At 54.8% G+C, this 25,626-nt stretch overlaps 6 protein-coding genes across 6 annotated transcripts; 3 read left to right on the top strand and 3 right to left on the bottom strand.

The window, feature by feature from the left end:
• Nucleotides 1–996: 996 nt before the first annotated feature.
• MYCGRDRAFT_66394 (uncharacterized protein) lies at nucleotides 997–2,850 on the bottom strand (the record flags this gene model as incomplete). The annotated part of the gene is made up of 2 exons (XM_003857230.1): nucleotides 997–2,697; nucleotides 2,753–2,850. The coding sequence occupies 2 exons, from the start codon at nucleotides 2,765–2,767 to the stop codon at nucleotides 997–999; spliced, it is 1,716 nt and encodes a 571-aa protein (XP_003857278.1).
• Nucleotides 2,851–3,043: 193 nt separating this feature from the next.
• Nucleotides 3,044–4,289, top strand: MYCGRDRAFT_66397 (uncharacterized protein; the record flags this gene model as incomplete). The annotated part of the gene is made up of 2 exons (XM_003856338.1): nucleotides 3,044–3,982; nucleotides 4,035–4,289. The coding sequence occupies 2 exons, from the start codon at nucleotides 3,044–3,046 to the stop codon at nucleotides 4,287–4,289; spliced, it is 1,194 nt and encodes a 397-aa protein (XP_003856386.1).
• Nucleotides 4,290–4,726: 437 nt separating this feature from the next.
• On the top strand, nucleotides 4,727–15,629 carry MYCGRDRAFT_98572 (uncharacterized protein; the record flags this gene model as incomplete). The annotated part of the gene is made up of 2 exons (XM_003856339.1): nucleotides 4,727–8,369; nucleotides 15,562–15,629. 2 exons carry the CDS (start codon nucleotides 4,727–4,729, stop codon nucleotides 15,627–15,629), a joined length of 3,711 nt encoding a protein of 1,236 aa, XP_003856387.1.
• A 1,846-nt stretch (nucleotides 15,630–17,475) lies between these two features.
• Nucleotides 17,476–18,225, bottom strand: MYCGRDRAFT_35196 (calcipressin; the record flags this gene model as incomplete). Its single annotated transcript, XM_003857229.1, has 1 exon — nucleotides 17,476–18,225. One exon carries the CDS (start codon nucleotides 18,223–18,225, stop codon nucleotides 17,476–17,478), a length of 750 nt encoding a protein of 249 aa, XP_003857277.1.
• A 1,365-nt stretch (nucleotides 18,226–19,590) lies between these two features.
• MYCGRDRAFT_33937 (uncharacterized protein) lies at nucleotides 19,591–23,289 on the bottom strand (the record flags this gene model as incomplete). Its single annotated transcript, XM_003857228.1, has 3 exons — nucleotides 19,591–19,949; nucleotides 20,004–22,764; nucleotides 22,972–23,289. The coding sequence occupies 3 exons, from the start codon at nucleotides 23,287–23,289 to the stop codon at nucleotides 19,591–19,593; spliced, it is 3,438 nt and encodes a 1,145-aa protein (XP_003857276.1).
• Nucleotides 23,290–23,905: 616 nt separating this feature from the next.
• Nucleotides 23,906–25,004, top strand: MYCGRDRAFT_89562 (uncharacterized protein; the record flags this gene model as incomplete). The annotated part of the gene is made up of 2 exons (XM_003856340.1): nucleotides 23,906–24,472; nucleotides 24,894–25,004. 2 exons carry the CDS (start codon nucleotides 23,906–23,908, stop codon nucleotides 25,002–25,004), a joined length of 678 nt encoding a protein of 225 aa, XP_003856388.1.
• Nucleotides 25,005–25,626: the final 622 nt, after the last annotated feature.

Raw genomic sequence — 25,626 nt, forward strand, 5'->3', positions numbered from 1 at the left:
CCTTGTCCCGGCCAGAGCCGCTTGACCACATTCGGCCAGTCAGAGCCGAGATCTGACGCCATGATGGAGAGTAAGCTTCGACCACGATGGTCTGAGCGCGCGCTAGCCATAGGGCTGCATGTCCTTTTCGGACCGATGCTCGCGCCAACCTCACTGATGAGACGACGCCAAGCGTTGAGTTACGCATTGCGCATGATACTCGGGGATCGGAGTGAAGGGCGATAGGGTAGGCTGGAGTATGCCAGGAATTCCAGCAACGTCGGGGAGTGCAGGCGGCTGATAAGCAAACATCTCATCTCCTGCGAGGCGGCCCTAAAGGAGTCACGTCGGAAGGCGTTGAATGGTCTGCTGCCGGATGTCCGTTAGAGTGCGTGCGAATTGCTGCCGCGAGTTTCAGCGAGAACGCTGCGAGCAAGCTGCGTTCATTCTCCGGCGCTCCTGGGTGCGGGGCTCTGACGCAAATGACGAGAAAGAGTGGACCGCAGTCGAAAGAATCTCAGTGGCCGAAGTCATTGCGGTTGGGTGTAGGAGTCCGGATTGGTGTCCTGGTCCAAAGGTCTTTCGCGAGGTCGTGGGATGGGAGAAAAGTGAAAGCAACAAGACGATGGGCCTCGCTGTTCTTATGTGTCCTGCAAAAGCCGCCGATGAGGAGGAATAAGCCCGTCGATGCCATGCTCGCCGCAAGCTACACCGAACTGGTTCGGCGCTGTTACGGACAGTTGCCATGTCGTGGTGGCAAAATCGCGGTTCAGTCCACAATTCGATGCTCAGCCTGAATGAAACGTGAGCAAAGCGGTTAAATACTACCGCGAGACGAGGCGCTCACTCATATCTCCGATGTTCCATAGCACAGTGAAGACGCTATCCAGCCATCGCAGCGGGAAGTGGAGAGAGTGAGACCTCAGCTTCTGTCAAAAGTCCTCCATTTCGCAAACTGGGTATCCCTTCCGGCCGTTACGATACAACTTGCAGGCGTGACAACGAAACTCATCCACTTCACGATGGTTCCACAACCGTACCTCCTTCCACCAGCACCAGCTCATCGATCCTCTTCTTCGTCTCCTCGCCACAGCACTCCACCCGCTTCCACGTCTCCAAACGTCCAGCGTTGGTGTCGACCTCCCAGACTCTCACGCGGCGATGGAAACCTCCGTACCCGGCATATCCACCAAAACCAGAGCCGCCGGCGTAACACATCCACGGCCCACGCCGGGCTGGCTTGTCTCCATGGTGGACGTATTGATCGTCGGCGACTCTGGGAGTCAGCGTGTTGGGCTTCAGCATGCAATAGTCGTTGACATGGTCATGGCCACACCCAACCGACACCACGCCCTCCTCATGTAGAGCGTCGTAGAAGTGGCTGTTGTAGCCGGGTGCAGTAACGCCCTCTTTCCATTCTCCTCCTGCCCGTATGTTGGCTTTCTCGGCGTACTCGGGCAGAGGGATGTGGATGAACGCCATGTCCATGTGGATGTGGCTGTACTTGATATGTGCTCTGCTTCTCTTCAACTCCTGCGATGTAGTCTTGAACCACTTCGTCTGGCTGGGCTTGATCCAGTCGTACCCATGATACTTCTTCTCGTCAGGAGACAAGGAGTGGGTGTCTAGCATGTACAGTGTCAGAGCAGAATGCTGATTCGAATGAGCCATAACCTCAACATAGTAGTTGCCAGTCCCGTCGGCTTCTGCTGGACCTGCTTCGCTCAAGCTGAAAGGCAATGTCTCGAGTATGCTCATCTGCGCGGGTCTCCGCAGAGATTGAGATCCTTCATCGTCGTGATTGCCGAATATAGCAGCATATGGGATCGATCGTTCGACCAATGGTGCGACCATCTTGAAGATGGCGCTTTGCGTGTCGGGAGCTTGTGGTCCTTCGACCTGATCTCCAGACAGTACGACCATATCCGGCTTCTCGTCATCGAGAATCTTCTCAATAAAGTCCAAAGTGCGTGTGTCAGCCTCGCACTTCGTGCTGGGTTGGTTCCCTTCGCCAATAGCATCCCTGCACGTTCCCACGCCTGTGGCCAGGTGAGCATCCGATATCTGCAGGATCTTGAACCTCCCATCCTTCCGCACTCGTGGAACTGGCAGATCTCGATGAGTGGACTTTGGCTTCCCGCGCCGGATGCTCAATCTGGCTGCGCGGTTCCGGTCACCACCATCTACGAGCAGAGGCACCTGCAGTAGTTCCCACTTAGGTCTGGGATCGACTGCGTCCGCTCCGTACAGTATATCCACAGCTGTAATCGCCTTGTCCGAGTCACTGTCATGACGCTTGCTGCTGCGCAAAACGTAAAGGCCGCCTTGTCTCCGTTCCCACACTGCTCCAGGATGATTCTTCTCGTCCACTTCCGGCAACAGCTTTCCAATCTTGATGTCCACGATGACCATCTCCGCATGAGTGAGTTCTTCCTCCTTCTTCCGCTGCACATGCACATATGCGCTTTGCACCCATCCTGACCCGAGATAGAGGTCCTTTTCGATACGATCCCATTTCTTAGGATCCAGGCGGCATTTGGAGAGGGGATTCACGGACGAACAGTATGCGATGGTGACATCGGTGATGACCGTTCCCGGATGATGCGAAGGTAGTACGGAGTGGATCGAATTCGGGAGCACACGATATCGCGAGTCGGCGAGGAAGATCAACAGAAGGGCGAGCACGAGAAATGCGCCTATCTGGCTCAAGGTGCGTACCTTGCGATGGTGGATCAGTATGACATGGGAAGCTAGCATCTTCTCGAGTACTCACAATGCGCCGCGCCATCTTCAATAGGGCAGAAGGAGAGCAAAGCCGACTGCCATGATTTGCTCGTGATGCGAGCAGTGTTGGTCGGTGTTCGAGGTCTCCTGTGTTCAACACGAAGAGTGCGTTGTCCTTGCGCTGGACGATCAAGCTTCAGCCCAGCCCGCTGCGAGTGCAGATCAGGGATGGGGGATGACCCCGGATTGCCCGGAATTCCTCTCTCTCGCGTGTCATGGTCGTGATTTCTTCTTGGAGCTCACCTCTCCATCGATGCACTAACCAACGACCGGGCAACTTATGAGACTGCTGCTCCTGGACTCGCGAAGACAAGCGACGTCCGGTCTCTTGCGAGTGCCTGCGCGACGATGGATCGGTGACAAGCCCTACGTCGCCGACGACATTGTTTTACTTCGACAAAAACTCGATCGCTGGGCTCCGCCCATTCTTACGCGTCCGCTGAAGCCAGGACGCAGGATCGAAGGCCACAGAGGGGTCATCCAACATGACGATATCATCGGGAAAAGCGTGCGCGATGTTGTCGAAGCTCGGACCGTGAAGAGCAACAAAGCACCGACCGAGTACAGGATTCATAATGTCACGTTGGAAGACTATGTTCTGTTAAGCCGACGATTGGTCACGCCAATCTACCCACCGGATGCCAATCTCATTGTGAACATACTCGATTTGCATCCAGAGGCTTCGATTGAGAGCTTAGAGAAGCCCAAACTCGAGATCCTCGAAGCTGGCACAGGGCATGGTGCGTTGACTCTTCACTTGAGCAGAGCTATACACGCCGCCAACTCCGGCAGTCGGACCCAGAACGATGAAAGCGAGGAGGATGCCAAGAATAGACGCCGTGCCATCATTCACAGCATTGATGTATCGTCCAAGTTCTCTGATTATGCACAGACAGTGGTGGCAGGCTTCAGGCGAGGCATGTACTCACGGAATGTGGACTTCCATGTCGGCGGTGTGAGCGACTGGGTCAAGACAGCGCAGGAGGCTCGAGGCGTCAAGACATTTCTATCGCATGCGTTTCTGGACTTGCCCTCAGCAGATGCTCATCTGGAGACTGTCTCGGAAGCTCTAGATACCGATGGAACCTTGATCGCTTTCAATCCTTCAATTACGCAGATCATCGAATGCGCGACGAAAGTCAAGAATCAAGGGATTCCCCTGGATCTTGATAGAGTTGTCGAGCTGGGAGTCAACGGTGGGACTGGAGGGCGCGAATGGGTGAGTCGTTAATCTAGAAGATCTCGCCATTGTCCGTGCTGATTTAAATTAGGACATCAGGTTCGTGCGACCTCGCGCGATGCTCAAACTCGAGGCAGAACGTGCTCTTGCGGAGAAAGAGAACAAAGACGTCGGCGGCAACGACGCGGGAGTCGAGATCGAGGCCTCTGAGAGTGGTGCTGTGGGCTCCGATAGACCATATCACATGGTCTGCCGACCCAAAGTGGGCGACTCGATCTCCGGGGGCGGCTTCCTGGGCATCTGGAAGAAACGCCGTGACATGCGTAGGCGGAAGGAGGCCGAGTAAGATCTCTTGCAAGGCTTGCTGCTATGCCATCCGATCTTCGTTGCATATCCATGCTTCGCGAAAGAGGTCGCTTGCCACAGTGTCTCTACCAACTTATCTACACACTTACTTGTACGTAGAACGTCCTGGTGACTTACCTGCACGCTTGGTAGCAACTCCTTCTTTACGACTTACAGCACGTCCTAGTAAGCTATGACCTCGTCTAATAGCACGTCCTCCTACCTTAGACGCACGAGTCCTACTCTGTTCGCTGCTCCATTATGCTGTCCACAAAGAAGGCCTTGGGACCAGTTTGACTAGGCAAGGTAGGTTGCCTTGCTCACCGATAAGCTTATCCTCGACTAGCGCGAACTTTAAAAAACTTCCCGGACTTCCCAAGTTTCTGATAATTCTTGACGCCGAAAGCTTCGCAGACGTAACATGATCGCTCGCCCACAATGGATCTCAAGGAACGACTGAACAAGATCCGCTCGTCGCCGAAGCTGCAAAGCCAGCAGCAGACGTCGGTGGTACTTAATGCGATCGAGGACACTCTCAAAAGCCAGAACAGCGACTCGACACCGACCGCGTACTTCGCAGCTTTACTTTCGCTCCTCGGACAGTACATCTCAGCCGAGAAGGGTCTCGTCAACAAGGAGGTCGCCAACTCGGTTGTATACCTGCTCGATCTCGTCACCAGCCATGTCCCTGCTCCTCTCCTTCGATCGAAGTTCCCACAAATACTCTCAAGTCTTGCGCCGGCCTTGACACATCCCGAGGCAGAGGCACCACTACTCCGAGCGAGCATAGGATGTCTGGAATCACTCCTCATAGCCCAGGACATGCAGTCATGGGCCCTGCCACAAGCTTCCACAAGTCCTCGAGGCGCCATCGGTGGATTGCTCGCATTATCCATGGACCACCGACCGAAAGTCCGAAAGCGGGCTCAAGATGCTCTCAGCAACGTCCTCAAACACCCTCCGCCATCACCATCACTCGATCATCCGGCTTCAGAAATGTGTGCTGAGACAGCTGTGCGACATTTGCAGGCTGCGGCGGAAGAGGCTACATCAAAGAAGAGGAAGCAGAAACACAAGGAGGAGGGACAAAATGATCCGAGCTTGATGCATGCCTTGCAACTGGTCAAGACTCTGGCGACGGTAGATAATGGATGGCCGAGTAAGAGGATAGACGCTCTGTGCGAGCTGTTGCTCAATATCTCTCGTGGTAGCAACGAGTTTCTGACAATGGCCGCATTCGAGATCTTCGAAATCATATTTGCCGGTATGGCAGACGAGGTATCTTCATCGAAGCTGCCGAGACTACTGGAGGTCATAATCGAGCTTCAACCGTCACAAAACGATTCGCAACTGCTTCCGCCATGGATTGCTGTTCTGAGCAGAGGATACGATGTGTCCGCGCAGGTTGAACCCGACGAGACGTTCCAAAAGCTTCCTGGCCTCTTCAACAAGATCTCTACTTTCCTCGCATCCTCTTCACACAACATCCGGGTTTCGGCGTCGGAGTGTCTGATTTCGTTGCTACATACGTGTATACCAGAGTCCGTGCTGCTGGAACCGTCGATCATGGACGACAAGACGCTGGAGAAGATTGCGAAGACGTTACGAGATCTCTTGAGCGTAAAGTATCAGACAGCATGGATGGAGGTGTTCAACGTTCTCTCGGCAGCATTCGAAGTCTTGAGATGGCGCGCACACCCGCTGTTGGACGGCATTGTGAAAGCCATTGGTGATCTCCGTACCGACGAGTCCTTCACTGGCAAAAAAGAGGCAGACGCTGTGCTATCGGCAGCCATTCGATCTGCAGGAGTGGACAACGTGTTGTCCGTACTGCCATTGAATCTTGGAAAGAAGGCATCGGGACCAGGACGTGCTTGGCTTCTGCCCATCATGCGCGAGTCTGTCAGCAACACACATCTCGCACATTTCCGCTCAGAACTGGTGCCGTTGAGCGAGACCATGTTCCAACGAGTCCTGAACCACGGTGCAGCGGAGAAGACCATGGAGATCAAGATCTTCGAGACCGTAGTCAGCCAGATATGGTCATGTCTGCCCGGATACTGCGAGCTCCCACTCGACCTGAGGGAGGCTTTCGACCAGAGCTTTGCAGAGATGCTCAGCAATCTTCTGTACGAACAGCCACAGTTCAGGACCGGCATCTGCAAGGCGTTGCAGAATTTGGTCGAGACGAATAAGGCCATTGCTGAACTAGAGGGCGACGAGGACTTGATCCAACAAGGACGTGTGACGAAAGCGGAGGCTCAAAAGAACATCGAGCATCTCGCCGGACTCGCAGGAAACTTCCTCGCAGTGCTATTCAACGTCTACAGCCAAACACTTCCCCAGAATCGCGGCAACCTACTGCAATGCATCAACGCCTATCTCAGCATCACACCGGAGGCTGAGCTTTTGGAGACCTTCTCGCGTGTCGCCACCATGCTTGAATCTTCACTGGCCGAAGCAGGTCCACAAACGCAAGCCGACAAGCAGAAGCAACCTAACAAGGATGCAAAGGACAAGATGCCGCCAACTTCTCACACTCTCATGGATCTTGTCATCACCATTTCGACATACCTTCCTCGCGAAAGCTTCAGTGGCTTGTTCATCATGGCCGCCAACATCGTGAATAAGCAAGACGACCCGCAGTTGCAGAAGAAGGCATACAAGCTCATTCCACGACTGTCAGAATCTGAGATTGGGCGACAGGCGTTGGCGGAGCGGAATGAGGACCTGCAAGCACTCCTCCTGAACTCAGCGGAGAAAGCTTCAGCGCCTGCACGTCGCGACAGATTGGCGTCAATTGCAGAAATTATTCCTGGTCTGCCCAAGTCGGATCTGCACTTCATCCCATCAATCATATCCGAAGTCGTCATCAGCGCGAAGGAGGTCAACGAGAAAGCGCGAACGGCGGCTTTTGACCTGCTAGTGCTCATGGCAGAGAAGATGATCGAAGGTGGTACGGTCGTGAATGCAAAGGTACCACACATGGCGGCCGATGCTCCATCCGTCGATGCCAGCTTGGAGGAGTACTTCACCATGGTGTCTGCTGGTCTTGCTGGCTCGACTCCTCACATGATCTCAGCGTCCATCACTGCTTTGACTAGACTGCTCTACGAGTTTCACAGCCGAATGCAGGAATCGACAGTCACGGACCTGGTCCAAACAATGGACTTGTTTCTGACTTCGAACAACCGCGAGATTGTGCAGTCAGTCCTCGGTTTCGTCAAGGTCTGCATCATCTCGCTCCCGAGCGAGCTCATGCTTCCTCGACTGGAGACTCTGGTGCCAAACCTGATCGTTTGGAGCCACGAACACAAAGCACACTTCAAGGCAAAGGTCAAGCACATCTTCGAGCGTATGATCAGGAGATTTGGCGTCGAGATCGTCGAGCGACATACTCCTGAGGCAGACAAGAAACTCATCGCCAATATTCGAAAGATGAGGGACCGACGCAAGAAGAAGAGAGCGGAAGGCGAGGATGACGAGACTGCTGCGCCCTCCAACAAGAAGCAAAGCAAGTTCGAGAGCGAGTACGACGAAGCTGTCTACGGCTCGGCGTCAGAATCAGAAAACGAGTCAGACATATCGGACGATGAGGTTCTCGGCCGCGCTGCCGCAAAGGGTCAGAAAGCGAAACAAGGCGGCAAGCAATACATTGTGGAGGACGAAGACGAGCCGCTGGATCTTCTCGATCGCAAAGCTTTGGCGCATGTGTCTTCGACGAAGCCTCTCAAGAAGAACGTCGTAGACGGAAAGAAGAAGAACGCTAAGACTGATCTTGACGGCAAGCTGGTGTTCAACGAAGACTCTGATCCGGAGGTCATGGACTTTGATGGCGACGAGCCTGGTGATGGTACTCTTGAGGGTGGCATCAATGCATATGTGGCCGCGTTGAAGGGCAAGGACGCACCGCAAAAGGGACAACGTGGACTGAAGTTCAAAAACGCTCGATCGAATGGTGCTGGCGACGAGGATGAGATGGACATTGATGAAACGGACGTCATGTCGGCGAAGAAGAAGCTGGATGCCGCGAAGAGTCCTCGCGGTGGTAAGACTGCGCCGCAGAGGAGAGGGCTGGGAGGTGAGAAGACCAGAGGGTTCTCTGGTGGAAAGGTCTCAAAGGGACGTGGTGGAGGGTCGTTTCGAGGCAAGCATGGGCTGCAAAATCGTAGAGGCAGAAAGTAGTCAGACCGCGGCATGAAATGAGCGCTTATGAGCTACCACGAAATTGTCACGAAAGCGTCACGTTATGACTTGACATAAAGGTACAGCCAATGTTGGTTGAAGATTGGTTGAAGATAATTCGATTCGTGTAGCTGGAAGCAGAATATCCCCAATCTCAGTGCAATTTTTCACAAAAGACCGAGACTACTGTATATCCCATCCCAGACTCTACCTCCTCAAATCTAATCCTCATCCTCATCCGCCTCGTCGCCGACCACGTTGAAGAACTTGAGGCTGTACTCGCCCTTGGAGGTGGAGACGACGCGCAGCCAGTCGCGGAGCTGCTGCTTCTTGAGGAACTTCTTGGTCAGGTACTTGAGGTAGCGGCCGGAGAAGTCCTGGTGTGCGACGACCTCGATCTTGCCGTCGCCGAGGTTGTTGACGGTGATGTTGTCGCCGAGGTTGCCGGTGCGGCCCTCGACCTTGATGCGCTGCTGGAGGAAGGTCGCGAAGGCGGAGGGGTCGAAGATGCGGTCCTGTGTAGGCTGGCTCGCGTTGATGATGAACTGTGGAAGAGTATTGTCAGAGGGTTGTCGCCAGGCGATGGCTTTCGGATTGAGGAGTATTCATGCCTTCTTGGTCGTCTTCGAGCCCTTCTTTTGCGCGGCGTTGCCGGAAGCTTTCTTCTACATTGTCACTCAGCCTACTGCTCTATGCCAGACTGCCAATCAAGGCGTCGGCGGGCAGAATAGCGAGATACGTACAGTGGTGGCGGCCATTTTGTCGGTTGAGATGTTGACGCAAAGAGATTGAATCCTACGTCTTCTGGTCGATGGGTTGGAGGTCGAAGTTCTGTCGCAGAGGAAATTCTTGAAGTGTGTGTGAAGCTTCGTCGGTGTCGGAGCAGCGCCAAGCGCCGACATTTGGATATTAGAGAGAAGTTACTTCCGCTAGCGCTAATGAGGTAGCGACCAATTGGAAGCGGACCATGGACCTCTTTACGTGTGAAAATTGTCGCTGTCTAACGACACGTCAATGTGATTTGCATATGACAATACCAGCGGAGACTCACGACCATGCAAATCGAAGAGAGACAACATGGAATATCTGATCCGCTTCAAGCAACTGCACGAGACCTTTCGCCAAGCTGAGACGAATGCACTCGCAGAATTGAACGGCGTTCAAATAGAATGGCTATCCTACTCGGACGAAGTATGTCGAATTTCCTAAGCATGCCGACGACGAGAGTACGAGCGATGGTATCGAGACCCGGTGGGAGTGTCAGCCAGTCCGCGGTAACATGAGAGCAAGATCTCGTCGCTCGGCATGCTCAAGGTCGGTATCGTCGTCTTGTTCCTCGTCGTTAGCATGCGGTCTCAATGCCTAGCTTATGCAGTATGTTAATTGACGGACAGTCTCCGTTCGCCGTCATTCGATTCGAGGAGCCGGTTGACCACAGGAAGGCTGCTCGAGAATTGATGACCCGCTCGATTCTGAGTTTCGCCATCCACGAGCTATGGGGAACAGGGTACGACTACACCAACTTGCACGAAGACGTCCGTCAAAGGACAGAATCCTGGTGGGACGACTATCGACAAGCCTCCTTTCGCTTCGAGATCGATAGCTACCAGGGCAGCCGGTCTTCCAGCGAGCAGCGCGATCTTATGGAGTCGTTCGGGTACATGGATTTCAAGGGTCCGATTGTGATGAAAAACCCAGACCACCAATTCACGATATTCGAGGACTACGGACTGAACACCAAGCTTCCACACCGACTGTACTTCGGCCGGCTCGTTGGCGAAAGTAGTCGCAAAGTCGTGGCGAAGTACAATCTCAAGAAGCGCAAGTACATCGCCACAACATCCATGGACGCCGAATTGTCACTTATCACCGCGAACATGGCGCTCGCTGGTCCCGGGAGAATCGCCTACGACCCGTTCATGGGCACAGGATCATTCCCTCTCGCATGCGCTCACTTCGGCTCCTGCGTCTTCGGCAGCGACTTGGACGGCCGAAGCATTCGTGGAAAGAAGGATCGCAACGTCAAAGGCAACTTCAAGCAATACGGAACTTTTTCCTATTACCTCGACGGATTCGCGGCAGATATCACCAACACACCTCTCCGCGTCAAACGCCATCTCGACTCGATCGTCTGCGATCCTCCATACGGTGTCCGCGAAGGACTCAAAGTGCTTGGCAGTACAAAGTCTTACCTCCAGGAAGAGGTCATACTGAAAAGCGGCGTGCCAGCACATTTGCAAGAAGGCTACATTCCTCCGCGAAAAGCATATAGCTTCGTCCGCATGCTGGACGACATTCTCGACTTCAGCGGGAACATGCTTGTCGACGACGGTCGCTTGTGTATGTGGATGCCTGTCGCTGGTACGATCGAAGATGCAACGGGCGAAGAAGGAGGAGATGCGAAAGCTGAGGTCGTTGAGCCCGAGACCGAGTATGCTATTCCTCGACATCCGACTCTAGAGCTTGTGAGCGCCTGTACGCAGGACTTCAATAGATGTAAGCTCATGTGTTTGGACTCAGCGAGCCGAAGCTCTTGCTAATGATCTCCTTCACAGGGTCACGTCGTCTCCTGACCTACCGGAGACTGCCTGACAGTCGCATCGACGCGGAAGCTTTGGTCGCCTACCACGCCGGAAGACTGGCGATTCAAAGCAGCAATGGAGACGGCTCAGCAGACGATCTCAATACGTTCCGAAGACAGGTATGCGTCCCTCCTCATACTTCAGTGTTACAAGATCACACTGACAACTGCCGCAGTACTTTCAAGGCTTCAGAGAGCAAGATCTAGCGAGAGCATGACCATTTCGGACCGCACGATCGCATCAAACACACGTGGCACAATTTTTCACCATGCGAACGAGCCAGGCGAAGTCATGGTCCAGGTCCGAAATCACGGCTGTCATCCTAGGCAAGGAAATGTCTCACGCGAGTGAACCGGTCTGTCATCGCGATGCTTTCGCTGCATTGACCAGGGTTACGTACGTGTCGTTTCATCCGGACCGGCGCGGAAACGTGTTTCCTGAACACAACGCGCGCATCCACGCGACGATGTGATCGAGGCGGATAACGCAAGTGAAGCGCATAGTAGTGGCCGTGATGACCGGCACGATAGGCTCAGGTGGATGTCAATCGAGAGCCTCGAATCCATCTAAAGTCTTCATGTATACATTACTGATTAACCCACTGCTAGTAGAACACATGCCTCCAAGCCTCCGCGCATCCAAGGAATGATGGTCATCAATCGTTCAGTGCAAAATTCTTTCAACAAAGATATCGCCAAAACCTCCGTCCAACTCCGTCAATCCAATTCTGTCCATTAAGACAACCCAACCCCATCACCTCCTCGCCGCCGACCTGCCACTCCTCCTCCGATCAACATACCCACCTCCCACCGAACCAGCTCCACTTCCATAGGTAGGACACCTCGTGACGCCCGATCCCATCTCAGCGTACATACTCCCCGCCGTCGTCATCCCGCTATTCTCCCTCCTCACCTCCGGCCTGCCATTCGCCGCCGGTCTAGAAATGCTCTTCCCTTTGAACAATCTCCGCGAAGTATCCCGCGCCGACTCCGAGATGGTAGCAGGCGGAGCCTCGCGGTCGAAGAATTTCGTTGGTCGGGAAGATGGCGGAAGGGGAGGCGGCGCCATGGGACGATAGGAGTTGACGGTTGAAGTGCGACGCGATCTACGCGACGGCGGTTGTGGAGCGTCGTCGAAGCGAACTTCTTTTCGTGGTGGTGGGCTGGGCGCTCTGCGCCGGGTGGAGCGTGAAGGGCTTGGTGGTCGTGGAACAGGACCTACGGGACGTCTGGACGTGTGGAAGGTCGAGGATGGAGGGTCGTAGAGAGATTGGTACGAAGAGACTGAAGGTCGCCGGCCGGATCGCGAATGCCGCCGGTCCGTGGAGTAGGGGTAGGAATAATGTACCGACGCGTTGGCGGAAGACCTAGGCATCGTGGTGGTCGGTCGGAAAGAGGCGTAGTTAGGATCGTGAGAGGAGCCGGAGTACGAGTCGTAGGGACGATAGGCTTCAGTAGGCGCAGGTCGAGCGGCGTGGACGTTGTCTATATAGCTCGCTATGTTTCCGCGAAGAAGGACCATATCGGGAGAGTAGGTGATGACGGATATGTAGGGTCGTGCGTGAGGGTCTGTTTATACGATTGACCGGGTTATACCCAGGGATGAGGTGTTTGAGAAGTTCGAGTCACTGGAAGAGGTGCTTTGACAGGCAGGGAAGGCTGGAGTTTGGAGGTTGGTTGTTTTGGTAGGAACAGTGCCATTTTTTCGATCGACCGGGAAGGCAGGACACCGCTAGCAAGTCGGAACGTCAGGCTTTCGGTGAATGCGGTGGATTGTGGGTACGACGATCATGGTTCTCGTGGCAAGCGACAGTTTGTCTCAGGGCAAACCACAAGGTCACCTAAAGTTGTGACTTTAGTCAATGCTGATGTAGTTTCTTACCTCCGCTCTTCCGCTCGATCCGTACAGTCTAAGCCAACCAGGTACAACGTGTGCGGTCGAAGTCACGCCGAACGTTGGAGAGCCGGGCACTGTGATCCGCACTGTGACCGTCTACGACGCCCCTGCCGACGATACGTTTCTCTGTAATCGCTGGAACTGAACCGGACATGATGCACCTGGGTGGCTTCGTGTGTGCGGTCTTCGGGAGCGCGGAGGTACTGTTTCCGGACTGGATGCCCAACTTGCGTGATGCGTCGAATGTTGGATGTTGTGCAGATCGTGAGGGTATTCATTTTATTGAATTCTTGCGTAGACGCTCGATTCTCGATTCCCGATTCTCGATTCTCGATCCTCGATTCTCTTCTTCCACATCGATCGTGGTTATGGCCCAAGTGTCGCCTTTTGTACCGTTTCAACGCCGGTCCACCATGCTCAACCATCAAAGTGTGCCTCCCTCTCCGCCATGCTTGTTATTCCTCAATCGTCTTGACCACCTCCCAGCCGCCCTTGAGCTTCTCCTTCCACAAGCTGACTCGGTTATCGCCGCAGGACACAGCCAGCACGTTGCCAGCCATGCTCCAGCTGACCCTCCACACAACCACATCCAAGTTCAATTCCTCGCTCTTCCATGCGCTCGCATCATTCACGTCGGCGCCCGCGGGCAGAGTCCATATCCGGACGGTGTGATCTTGAGATGCACTCGCAATGTAGGACTTCGAAAGTGGTGCTGGCGACCAAGCCACGTCACGGACCCAGTCGGTGTGTCCTTGAAGCGTGCACACGTTGTCGTAGCTCGCGGTTGTGGTGTTGAATGACCAGATCTTGACCAAGTTGTCCGAGCCTCCGGTCACGAATCTTCTTACTGGCGCTGGTGCCTGGCCTGGTGCCTGAGCACTTGTGAGTTGACCTGGCAGGATTGCGGGACTCCATGAAACTGCGTTGACACCGAGTCCGTGGGCTGGGAAGATTTGGTGCGAGAAGGAGTTGTTCTCAAAGGTCAGCACGCTGACGTTGCCATCACTGCTCGCCGCGGCGAGGTGGCATCCAGTCTCGGGTGGTGACCAGGCGACGAGGTTTACAGAAGCGGTATGAAGGGTGAATTCGTAGATGCGCTGCCACTGGCCGTTCTGCTCGCGCCAGATCAAGATGCGGCCATCGTATGAGGAGGATGCGAGGATGGTGCCGTATTTGGGATGTGCCCAGGAGACACACCAGACAGCACCTTCGTGGCCTTTGAGTGTCTCTGTTAGGCGATGTTGGTCACCCTCAATCTCGAACATCTTGATCGTCTTGTCGGATGAACATGTCGCGAGCCGCCGGCCGTAGTAATCGAGAACCGCATCGTGCTGTCGCGTGGTCAGTCCGTTGTCCCCAGCGCCCTGGTCTTTCCCGTCTTTCTGTCACATACAATCATATCGTCGTGGCCTGAGTTCGAGATGACTTGCGCCTGAATGCTGTCAGTACCAGTGGCACGCACATGTCCAACGTCCAGCAGCGTACCATGTTGTGCTATTCCTCCGCGGTAGTGTGTTGTGACAAGGGGTCCTGATTGTGTAAGGTCTGCAGAGGATGTCCAGGTTTATCTTCAATCGAACGTGTCCACTGCTTCAACCCTGAATGAACTCCAACATTTGGGGAAGCTTTGAGATCCGCGTATCGGCCCGCTAGATTGAAGACATGCTCACTTATACTGACGACAGGCGTATGATAGAGTCCGAGAGGTTATCGGCATCCGTCTCCAGTCTTCACGTCGGTTGGCCTTGGTCGGCCTCGGCTGGCGGCTGATTCACCTCGAGCATCTTTCGCCCATGTGATGGAGATGCACTAGCAATTCGTTCACTTCTTTGTACACTTCTTGTCATGTCGGACCTTCACTTTCACCCTCCTTGTGCATAGCGACCTCTATCCTCGAATACACCTCTCCTCTACCTCCACCATGGCGGACGCAATGTGCGGGCCGTCCAACGCCCTGCAGCAATTCAAGCAGCAGACCAACGTCGACCGCACTCTTCAACAAGACCGCCTCACGTCGCGCCACCACCCGGCTCAAGGCTTCCGCTCTCAGAACACAAACGCCGCCCAGCTTGATGCCGACTTCGAGGCTTTCCAGGCGGCCTTCGATGCTCCGGTTCTGGATCACCACGCTGCGCAGTCCTTCCAATCGCCTCGTGGCTTCGCTCCTCAGAATCAAGCTCCTGCATGGGCCGCCGACTTTCAAAACCTCCAAATATCCACCCCTCCCGCCTATCAACAGCAACACTTCCAGCCGGGTCCTAGCACGTCCAATTGGGCTCAAGGATTCCAGCAGCATGTTGCTCAGAGCGCGCCTCGAGCTCAGACTTCCGCACAATCGCCGCTCGCCTTTCAGCAGCGGGCAAGATATGGGTTGACAGGCTTTCAGAGCTCCTTTGCTCAGCAAAATTATGCTCCTGTCGTTCAGCAGTCAAAGGGCAAGGAGCCGGTCATGGCGGATCAATTCGATGAGGCGGCTTTCGATCGTGCCTTTGACATGGCAAAGGAGGATATGATGCTCGATGCAGAGGAGAATGCTCAGGCGGAGGCCGAAGACCAGAGAGCCGAAGAAGTCGAAGCGATCGTTGAGCAAGAGGCCACGAGTATGCTCAGGGAGATTGAGGAAACGGAGAAACTGCATGACTACTTGGCGAATCATTCTCTTCACCAACCCGACATAGAGCACGAGCCGATGGAGCAAATGGTCGAGCAAAGAGAGCAAGTACAACAAGCGGAACAACAGCAAGCGCCATACAACGACGACGATCAGCTCGCAGCAACAGCACAGGAACTACTCGAAAAGGTCGAGCACAACCAATCGGACAAGTTCAAGAACAGCCAATTCCTCGGGCTGATGCGAAGGCTACGAGACCGAGAAGTGCGCGTGGAGGGCGATAAGATGGTTGAGACTGTCAGTCCCACTCCAAACAATCCCGAGCGTGTCCCAGCACCAACTGCCTTTCTATCCTCCATCTCCTCCGTCGTCGATCATCCTCTTCTCAGAGATGACGTCTCTGATCACGAGTTCGATCACTGGGAGTCCCCATACACGTGAGAGCGAGAGCGAAGAAGAGCCAGCGCTAACCTTGTGAGTGGTTTATTATAGGCGAACGCCTCATCCGCAACGACACTCGCAGACGAGTCACTAAACGTTGCTAGCACGAATACGGATACCAGAAGGCCAATCTACAACTCAGGATCGCAGAGCTTCCATATACAAGCGCCTGTCGATACCCGCCCGCCTGACTATGGAATTCCGGAGCATCTACAGGACCACGATGCCGGGAGGATCAACCCGAATGATGGACAGGAAGTTGTGGATCTGTTGAATCAACAGGGTCCACTGACGGATGATATGGGTACGTCTTGATTTTCCGTTCATTCGCGACTCCTCCTGATGATCATCGAGCACCCAACACCTCCCTACCCGACATGCTCTACGGCTCCAGCGGCACACTTTCCTCGCCATCCTACTCCTTTTCCGACATGCTTTACGGTTCCAGCGGCACATTTTCGACCTCATCCTAGCCCATTCGACATCCTGCCCAAGCCGTGCGCATGCTGAATTCTCCAGCATACGATCCCACCTTCGCCGAGGGCTCCTACACGGCCTCGATCAACAACATGCGCACATCGTCATGATTGAAGAACAGAACCAGCTCTGACACACCGAACGTATCATAGACTCGGAGTTTCTCATGACATCGCCATTCTACCAGGACCAGGCATGACTCGCCGGAAACTCGGAGCAAGCATCGTATGAAGAGGAAGCATCGCGCTCGGCACCCGCGCCACTTGCGGAAACGACCGCGCGATCTGTGGACTACAAGCCCTGGCCAGATGCCTATCGTACAGCAGCGGGATGTTTCTTCAGGCGGGACCTGGAGGGCACTGATCCGGTCTGAGGAGTGCGGAGCTGATCACGCCGGATTGACCGTGGATGAGACATAAGTGCGAATTCGGAGGATGAATCTACGACGTGCATAGGGCGGGGGTCGTTTGACAGGAGCTCAGGCGATCAATGTGTAACTAACTATACATATATATGATCTATGGATGGTTCCCGCTCAGACGCAACATCAATCCATTGGTCTTCACGCGCAACCAATCGCGACCGTGTATGGAATCACTCGCACGGGTTGCAGCCAGAACGTCCTAGTCCTTGTTGTCGTCAAGATTGTCCTACTGCACCACTGCGTTTCGAAGGACCTGAGAAGTGGCCTTGAGTCTCGCTGCTCATGCAAGACCAGTCACCGTGGTAGCGATGATTCTGCTTGGCTTGAGTCTTATCCTGGAACAACAAAGACAGTTTTCGTAAGATGTTGCGTTCATTCTCTCTATTGTCTGCAAGTCTGCCTCGACCCTGTGACTGCCTGCCGTATGATTGATCGCTCTTTTCGCTCGCCATGCATCCAATCAGATTCGCTATGATCCCGAGTTTCCTTTTTAAAGAACCGCCAATCCCAGATGAGAACTCCCCTCCTCCAGAGCCCGGACTCCATGCAAAATGCCATTATCATCATCCAACTACATCAGCTCCACCGGCGGTCTCGCGGTATGCGGAAACTTCTTCTCTACGCCCTCCATCGGGCTCAACGGCAACGGACTCTCCGTCGTATCCTCCACCGCAATAGCCGGCAGATCGGGCGACTTGCCGTGTTCCTGGGGATCATATACCACCATCGAACCAGTTGTACCCGATCGTTGTCTGTTCACCGGCGAGCGCTGTGTCTGTGCTCCACTGTCCATGTTCTCGTACAATGCATCATCTGCTGCGGGTCGGGCGTGGAGTTTCGCGAGCGCAGAGGCGAGGTCGTCGGCGTGGACTTCCTTGTTCGGGGGCTCTTCGTTGCGCATTGTCCAGCCCACGGGAGGCGATGGAGGAGGGGAGATGAAGAAGAGGCGCTGGGACTTCGGAGCTTGCAGGTGTTGATCTTCTGTCAAGTCGACTTTGGTATTGGCGCCGAAGTAGACTCGCACGCGGTTTCCCAGCACGGTCTCGCCGTCCAGGAGTTGCCGGACCGCAACGGCGTCTTCGATGGTGTAGAAGGAGACGATGATGCGGCGCATCGACCGCAGAGGGCAGAAGGAGTGTGTGGGCGCGTGTGCGGTGATGGCTTGTTGGATGGATTCGAGGTTTGCGGCGGTGAATATGGAAACGTCGGCGAGGTTGGTGATGATCAGAGTGTTTGAGGCCGGCGAAGGTTGCGAGAGTTGGGGTAGGTCTGAGAGATCCAGACTGAGGGTGTGAGATCGTCTCTTGAGCGCGGGAGACATGTTCATAGTCATCGCCATGGGAATGATTTGGTGGTGGAGGAGGAAGAGGAGGAGGAGGAGAGATGGAATGGAAGTCGTAGGAAAGTGGCGGCAAAAGTATGAAGCGGGTTGTGGCTGAGTCGGCTTAGTGATGCGTTTGTCGGTGAGGTGAGGTGGCCGTCGATGAGAATTGTTGGAAGTGAGTCGCTGGTAGAATAGGTGTGCGGGAGAGATCTGGATGCTGCTGCTTTGCAAGAATCATTCAATATCGAGGGGAGACCATGGCGACCTTTTTGATGTCCTCTTCGCTCTCGTTCCATCGTCGGGGGCAGTGCAGCAGTGCAGCATCACTACCTTAGACCAGACCTTGGCTTCCAAGCAAAGCCGTTGCTGCGCCGCCTTGACGCACGAGCGGCCGCTGTGTCTCCGCCTCCGTGAATGCAAACAATGGAAGGGGAAGATTCTAGACTGTAATCTACGGAGGCACTGCACGGTGCGCTGCGCTGCTTCGATCCTCAAGCGGAAGTGCCAGACGTTCCTCATGTGTCTTGCGTTGTCTTGTGCCGGTGCCACTACTGTCATCATCATTCACAAAGACTGCGGCTCTGCAACGCTCGGTCTGTCCGTGGCCTTTCGGATCCGACTGCCCGATCGCACCGCCTGCGCCCACATTAATCATAAACTTGTTGACGCAGCGACTGCATCTTAGGCGCCCCTCGTCACGGGCATGGGTTTGGGTCCGCATCGGTGTCCCTGCGACTGTTTGTCGATCTTGGTTATTATACTGGCTTAATCGAGGGTGTGATCAAGTACGCGCAGGAACGCAAAATGTTTCGGCTTGGAACGACTGCCGAATAACCCATGCGAAATACGATCTGTCCAACTCCAACCCATGCAGCATGCTACCGGACGTAGCGGCGACATACTCCGCCTCGACGACAGCGGAGGAGGCCGCAGCGTTGTGAAGACAGTCAATTCTGCTGCCTGTGAGGGCGGTGCTTGTGAGCCATTATGACCTGGTCGGCGGTGCTGTGCTGCACACGCGGCCCCATAACAGCGGCACTGCGCGGCGAATCCATGCGATGATCAAGATTGTGAAGGAAGACTTCATTTTGATATCTCTGCTTGAGCAGCTGAAGCATTATTATTCAACTTGCGTTATACAGCTTGAATGCGCAGTCAATATGCGAGATGCGCCGGCCTCAGCGGATGGGGTTGAGCTGCCGGATGTATGCATGCTGTTCGCAAAGCCCGTGTGTGGGATGTTGTTTGTCCACTTCCTCGCAGGACACGATACGCCGATGACACGAGTAAGGATAGCCAGACGCCGTGTATGCACGTTCTGAAGTACATTGGCGTTACAGTCCCGGAGCACGTTACCCCAACCTACACAACACGATACCGTCCACCTCCACCTCCACCTCTCGCCTCATTCTCCTGCGCAATCAACATCCCCTCCCTCAGCTTCTCCGTCAACATCTTCATCGCCGAAGACACCACAATCTCAGTATCGCCCTCCACCAGAATGAACAGCTTGCTCTGCCCCTCTGGCACAGGTTTGCTCGGATCCTGGTACGACCCTTTCGTCGTGATCGATGTTCCCGTCGCCTCGAGGATCTTGGCCACATTGCTACGGTTGGTGACGGCCCAGCGAGCTTTTTGCGGAAAGTCATTGATCTCGAGGGTCGCATGAAAGGCGCCGGCGTCAGGGCCGCGGTTCTCGGGCGGTGCGCCCGGTCGCGTGCCTAGGCGGTTGGTGTTATTGGATTGTTGAGTGGTGGTGTTGTGAGGAAACTTACCTTTGGTGCCTAGTCTGTTGTTGATGCTGGCAGCAGCAGCGGCGGCTTTGGCTAGTGGATCGTTGATTGCGGACGTGGAGGATGCGGGAGCGGCCTCGACTTTCTCGACCTTCATGGCGCGATCGAGATGGGCAGCGAGATCCGAGCGCAAGGAGGCAACGCCGGCAGGTGGTGCTGTAGGTTCTTCCGCAGCGGCCATGTCGGTAGCTTTGACGCCGCCTGCAGCCTTGGCCAACAGCTTATCCACCTCGGACTCCTTGCTCTTTTTGTCCTTGACGTCTTCCTCATCTTCTGGCTCATCACCGGTCTTGTATATCTTCTTCTCACGCGCACGCTCTGCCGCGCGTGCAGCATCGTAGCGCTCGACACCGTGACCTCCGAAACCCGAGCTGTGAAAGGATGCCTCTCCGCTGGCGACCTTTTCCTTGTAGACTTTGGCCATTTCTCTGAGCTCGTCTGGAACTTCTTGCTTGCTGTCCTCGAGTGCGCGGACGAGGAAACCAGCGTACCGCTCTTGGGCTGGAGTGACAAAGGTCACTGCGGTGCCTGTATTTCCAGCACGACCTGTACGACCAGCTCGATGAACATAGTCCTCTCCGTGGTTGGGACAATCGTAGTTGATCACAAGCTTCAGCTGCTTCACGTCCAAGCCACGAGCCGCGACCGAAGTTGCCACCATGATGGGAAAGATGCCAGCCTTGAAGTCAATGATCGCTTGGTCACGATCGATTTGTTCGCGGCCACCGTGAACTGACACGCTTGGGTAGCCTTTCTTGCCAAGCTGCTTGAAGATCAGGTCAGCAGTCTCCTGCCTCTCGACGAATATCAAAGAGCGAGCTTCTTCATCTCCTTCAATCAGATCACCAAGCAGTTGCAATGTGCGAACAAACTTCGTCTCTTCTGGTCGGACTTCGATCATTTGAGTGATCTCAGGCGCGACAACACTTCGGCCACCCACGAGAATCTCGACAGGCTTCGTCAAAGCTTTGCGCGCGAGAGATTCCATTTTCTTTGGGAACGTGGCAGAAAATAGCACCGTTTGACGATCTGGTCGAATATTGCCCAGCATCTTGGTGATTTGTGGTTCGAAACCCATGTCGAACATGCGGTCGGCTTCATCCAACACCACGTAGCTCACTCGGCGCAAGTTCGTCACGCGCCCGGAGTTGGCAGCGAGGAGATCGATCATACGGCCAGGCGTGCATACAATGACTTCAGCTCCGCGCTTCAGCTCACCGATTTGCTCCTTAATTGGCGCACCGCCGTAGGCACAAACTCCACGAAGACCCAGTGCTTTGAGGTATGGTTTGCACTCACGATGGATCTGAACTGCAAGCTCTCGAGTCGGGGCCATGATCAGCCCGATTGGGCCTTCCAGGTTTGCGACGGGACGCTGATCCTTGATGTGCCTGAACATGGGCAGAATGAAGGCCAGAGTCTTGCCGGATCCAGTCTTGGCAATACCAATCGTGTCACGGCCGGACATGAGCGCGGGAAGAGCCTGCGACTGAATTGCCGTAGGATTCTCAAACTTCTGCTCGTTGATAACCTCGATGACCTGTGCTGGAAATCCACATTGCGACCATTTGGTTATCGGCTTGGGGATGTCGACACCATGCACGGTAATGTTGTCCAGTTCCGCTCGCATCTTCTCGACGTCCTCTGTGGTCATGTCGGCGATTTCAGCCGACTCGGCATAGAACTTCTTGCGAATCTCCTCGTAATTCACCTTGCTGTGATCCGTGTTGGGTACTTCCTTCCGCTTGTGCCTAGGATTCAGCAACAAGTCTTCGGTATCGTCGCCGACTGCATCGAAGTCCGGACCGTCGTCCAGACTGAATTCTTGATTGACGCGCTTGCCACCTTTGATCTCACGGGGAGCTTCAACCTGGTCCAGATTGCTCATGAAGGCTTCGAGGGGGTCCATCTCCTCGTCTTCGTCCATTTTGTCCGCCTGGCTGTCTCGCGCAACCGTTACAGCAACGGTCGTCGCCGTGTCTTCGGTATTGCCCATCGTAATGTCATTTTGCTCCTTTTGTGCCTGCTTCGCACGTCTTCGAGCCGCCTTTCTTGCAGCCTTCGCCTCGGCTTCCTCGCTGAGGTCACCGGAGATGGCGGTCTGCTCGTCTTGATCATTCTCGTCATCATTAGCATACATTGCGTCGCCAGCAGACTCAACTTCAGGGAGCTGCGAGAGCTTCTTAAGCTTTCGATGGTCTTCCTCTTCGTCGTCGAAAGTAGTTGCGTTACGCATAGCGGCAGCGGTTTTCTCTGCGGCGCCCTTGTTCAAGCCGAATCCGCTCATCTTCACATCACCGACGAGTGCTCCTGATTTGGCTGATGGCGGATGTTGGTTTCCCTTAACAGGCTGATCAGGAATGCGTCCCATAGACGCGGCTCCATTTTTCATCGCTGGAACAGCTCCCGCATCCAGTGTAGAGGCATCGCCTCTCATTTTGGCCATCTTGACCTCAGTACGACGCTTGATTTCCTTGGGATCAAACTTTAATCGTGGCTTAGCTTCGAGCTGTGGAACCGGTGCAGGAGGGGCCTCTTCCACTGTAGCTGGGTTTGACGGAGCGGGCGAATCGGGAGCTGGCGATGCTGGAATAGAGGATCCGCCAGCGTCGGAAGTCGCTTTGGCCATCTTCTTCGCCAATACGTCTTTCTTCCATGCTTCGAGTTTGGCGCGTCGTTCTTCCTGTAAAGCCTTCTCTGCTGCGGTTCGCTTTTCCTCTTCGGCCTTTACGGCTGCCATCTTCTCCAGCTCGGCGGCACTCAGGTGAGGGGATGCGGTACGTGACTTGTTCTGTAGGTTTAGCCGAGTCTCGGAAAAAGCTTTGCTCGGGGGATGGCATACCTGTTCCCGTCGTGAATGGCTAGACTCGTATCTTGGGCGTTTGGAGAGTCTGTTCGAGTCATCGTAGTGATCGTCATCGCGCGAGCTACGATGTCCAGAACTTCTCACCGGGGAATAGTCCCTGCTTCTGCGTTCGCCGCGCCTGGAATCGTACCGGTCACGGTCGCTGTCTCGGTGACGCTCCTTCGGCCGGTCATGATATCGCGAGTCGCCTCGATCCTCTCCACGTCCGCTGTCGCGGTCCCGACTTCTGTCCCGGCGTGCTCCTCGTCCATCTCGATCCTCGCGGCGCTGATTGTGGTCAAAGTCTGTCCTGTATGAGTTCGGCGAGTGTGCTCTTACATCACGGCTTGGTGACCGACGATGACTTCGACCATCGCGGCGGCGGTCTTCATCTCTCCTATAACCATTTGGTGAGCGGCCCATTTTGCACGGCCGAGTTGGGCGTTCGTCCGTACAAGCCTGCTCTTGCTTTCCTTCGCTAATCTGTCCTTGTAACGTCGTACGTCCACATGTGTTTGCAATTTCTCCTCGTTTGTTCGACTTCAATCCGCCGCGTGCCTGCCTGGCGACCTTCCTCCGCTGTCCTCCGTCGCTGCTTCTCCGCTTTCCTCTTCTCAGTCCCGGTCGGACCTTACCTCAGATTGCCGAGCTATCGATCGGTGGTGATTCCTCGCGCTTGGAGTTCAGTGAAATTATCGTGCAGGATCGTGCGCGGGTCGTGTAATCGCGTGGGTGTCGTGAATTCGGCGTCGTTAACAGTTTCGAAGAAAGTGGATGCAGCAAGAGCGAGGCGGAGACGGCGGACCGAACCGCCCCGATCTCCGTGGCCGGCAAACAAGCTCGCAGCTGAAGAGCTCCGGGGATGCTTCCCAGCCTCCAGGTTTCAAGCCAAACACGCGACACCATCGACTTACGACGACGACAGCATCTTCCACAGCAGCGACAGCGCCTTGGATCTTGAGGACAACCCTGAACAGCAACTCCGTGGACTCCCACTCGAACATCGAATTGCGGCCACCGCACGACTTCGACATTCACAATGCTTGGACGGATGTTGTTGCGCCGCGGGGTGCCTGCGGTCGTGCGCCCCGTGACACGCACCATTGTCCTGCCGATTCGATCCTATGCGACACCTGGTCGGCCAAAGAGCGTCGTTGGGGAACCCTCCCGCCCTGTCAAACGCGCCGTGAAGAAGGCGGCCGCAAAGCCGGCCGACGGCAGTTCCCCTGCGGCGAAGAACGTCGCAGCCAAGCGTGACGCCGCCGCGAAGAAAAGCAAAAAGACATCTCCAACGAAGCGACAGCCTAAGCAATTGACGGAAGCGCAAACGGCAGCATTGAAAGAGCGTCAAGCCAAGGCCAAGGCTAGGAAACAGGTGGTCGTGGAGAAGGAGAAGCTGAATGAGCTGAAGAGGATCGCTCTAAGCCCGCCTAAACTCGTCGGCGACAATCCTTATGCTGTGTTTACCAAGGAGAAGAACAAGGAGCGAGGATCCCTCTCAACAGCGTCGGAGTCATCCACAAGAGAGACCCGGCTCAAGAACTTCACCAAGCGCGTTACGGCAGTCGCAGCGGAATGGAAGTCTCTGAATGCCGCCGAGCGTGAGGTACGTACGGAAGGTCATATATTGATTTGCCGGTCTAACGCCGTGTCAGCACTTTAATCATGTCTCCCGCACAGCAGCCGAAGCTTCACGTGCAGAGTACAAACGCTGGGTCGAGTCGCATAGCGCGGAAGAAATCCGTTTGGCCAACAATGCTCGCCAACAGCTCGACAAGAAATATCGCACGGGCAAAGGCAAGCAGTCAGCATGGCCGCTGATCAAAGACGAGCGAGCTGTGACGAGGCCTGTATCTGCGTACCTTCATTTCTCAAACAACAGGCAGGCCAGCGGCGACTTCAGAAATATTCCAGTGACAGAGAGAGTTGCACTCATCGCGAAGGAATGGAAGGAGCTGTCCGAGAGCGAAAAGGAGGCAAGTCACTCGGCGAATCCGCTGGCTGCTCTTTACTGACGCTCTTCTCAGAAATACCAACACTTGTATGCTCAGGATCTTGCTCGCTATCAGGCAGAATATGAGGTCACGTACCAGCACGCTCCGCCAGCTGCGAGACTTCCGCTGGCCTCAGCTGCTTGACTGGCAGCAAAGCCTCATTTCGCATGTTGGGAATAGGGGTGTGCGGCGGGGGTACACACCGAGTGGATTGTTCAGGAACGTGAATGACTTTACCCACTACTGAGGTGGCAGCGCGGCGATATGGACTGGATGGCTTTGTGGCTGTACTTATAAGTTCTCCTTGTGTATACCCGTAAGAACCATGTTCATTTCCATCACCTCCGAGAGGCCATACCTTACAAAGACTCCGAATCGGCAGCTCAGTGCTTATCTACCTTAGTAAGCCTCGGGAGTAAAGCGACCGACCTTGCGGTACCACCTAAACAGCTTCAGCCGCCTGAAGGATCATGTCGACGAATTAAGATGATGCGTCGACTTGGGCCTGCGACAATGCGCTCTACTGTGACATGTCACGACTCTCTGTCCATTCGAAGCATACAGCTTGATGGCACCTTTCTCGCCGCACTACCTGACCCATCGCAACGCTCCGACTCCCACCATCCAAGGCAACAAAGGTTCGCGATGATCCTGAACTCTACGACGATCACATGCTAGATCGTGCAACCCGCAGAAGAGCTGCGTCTTCCAGTATAACAGGGGGCGATCAAACAACGCGGTGACCATCTGTGGGAACAGTTGACAC

This window comes from Zymoseptoria tritici, chromosome 1, assembly GCF_000219625.1.
Source record: "Zymoseptoria tritici IPO323 chromosome 1, whole genome shotgun sequence".
NCBI classification, from domain to species: domain Eukaryota; kingdom Fungi; phylum Ascomycota; class Dothideomycetes; order Mycosphaerellales; family Mycosphaerellaceae; genus Zymoseptoria; species Zymoseptoria tritici.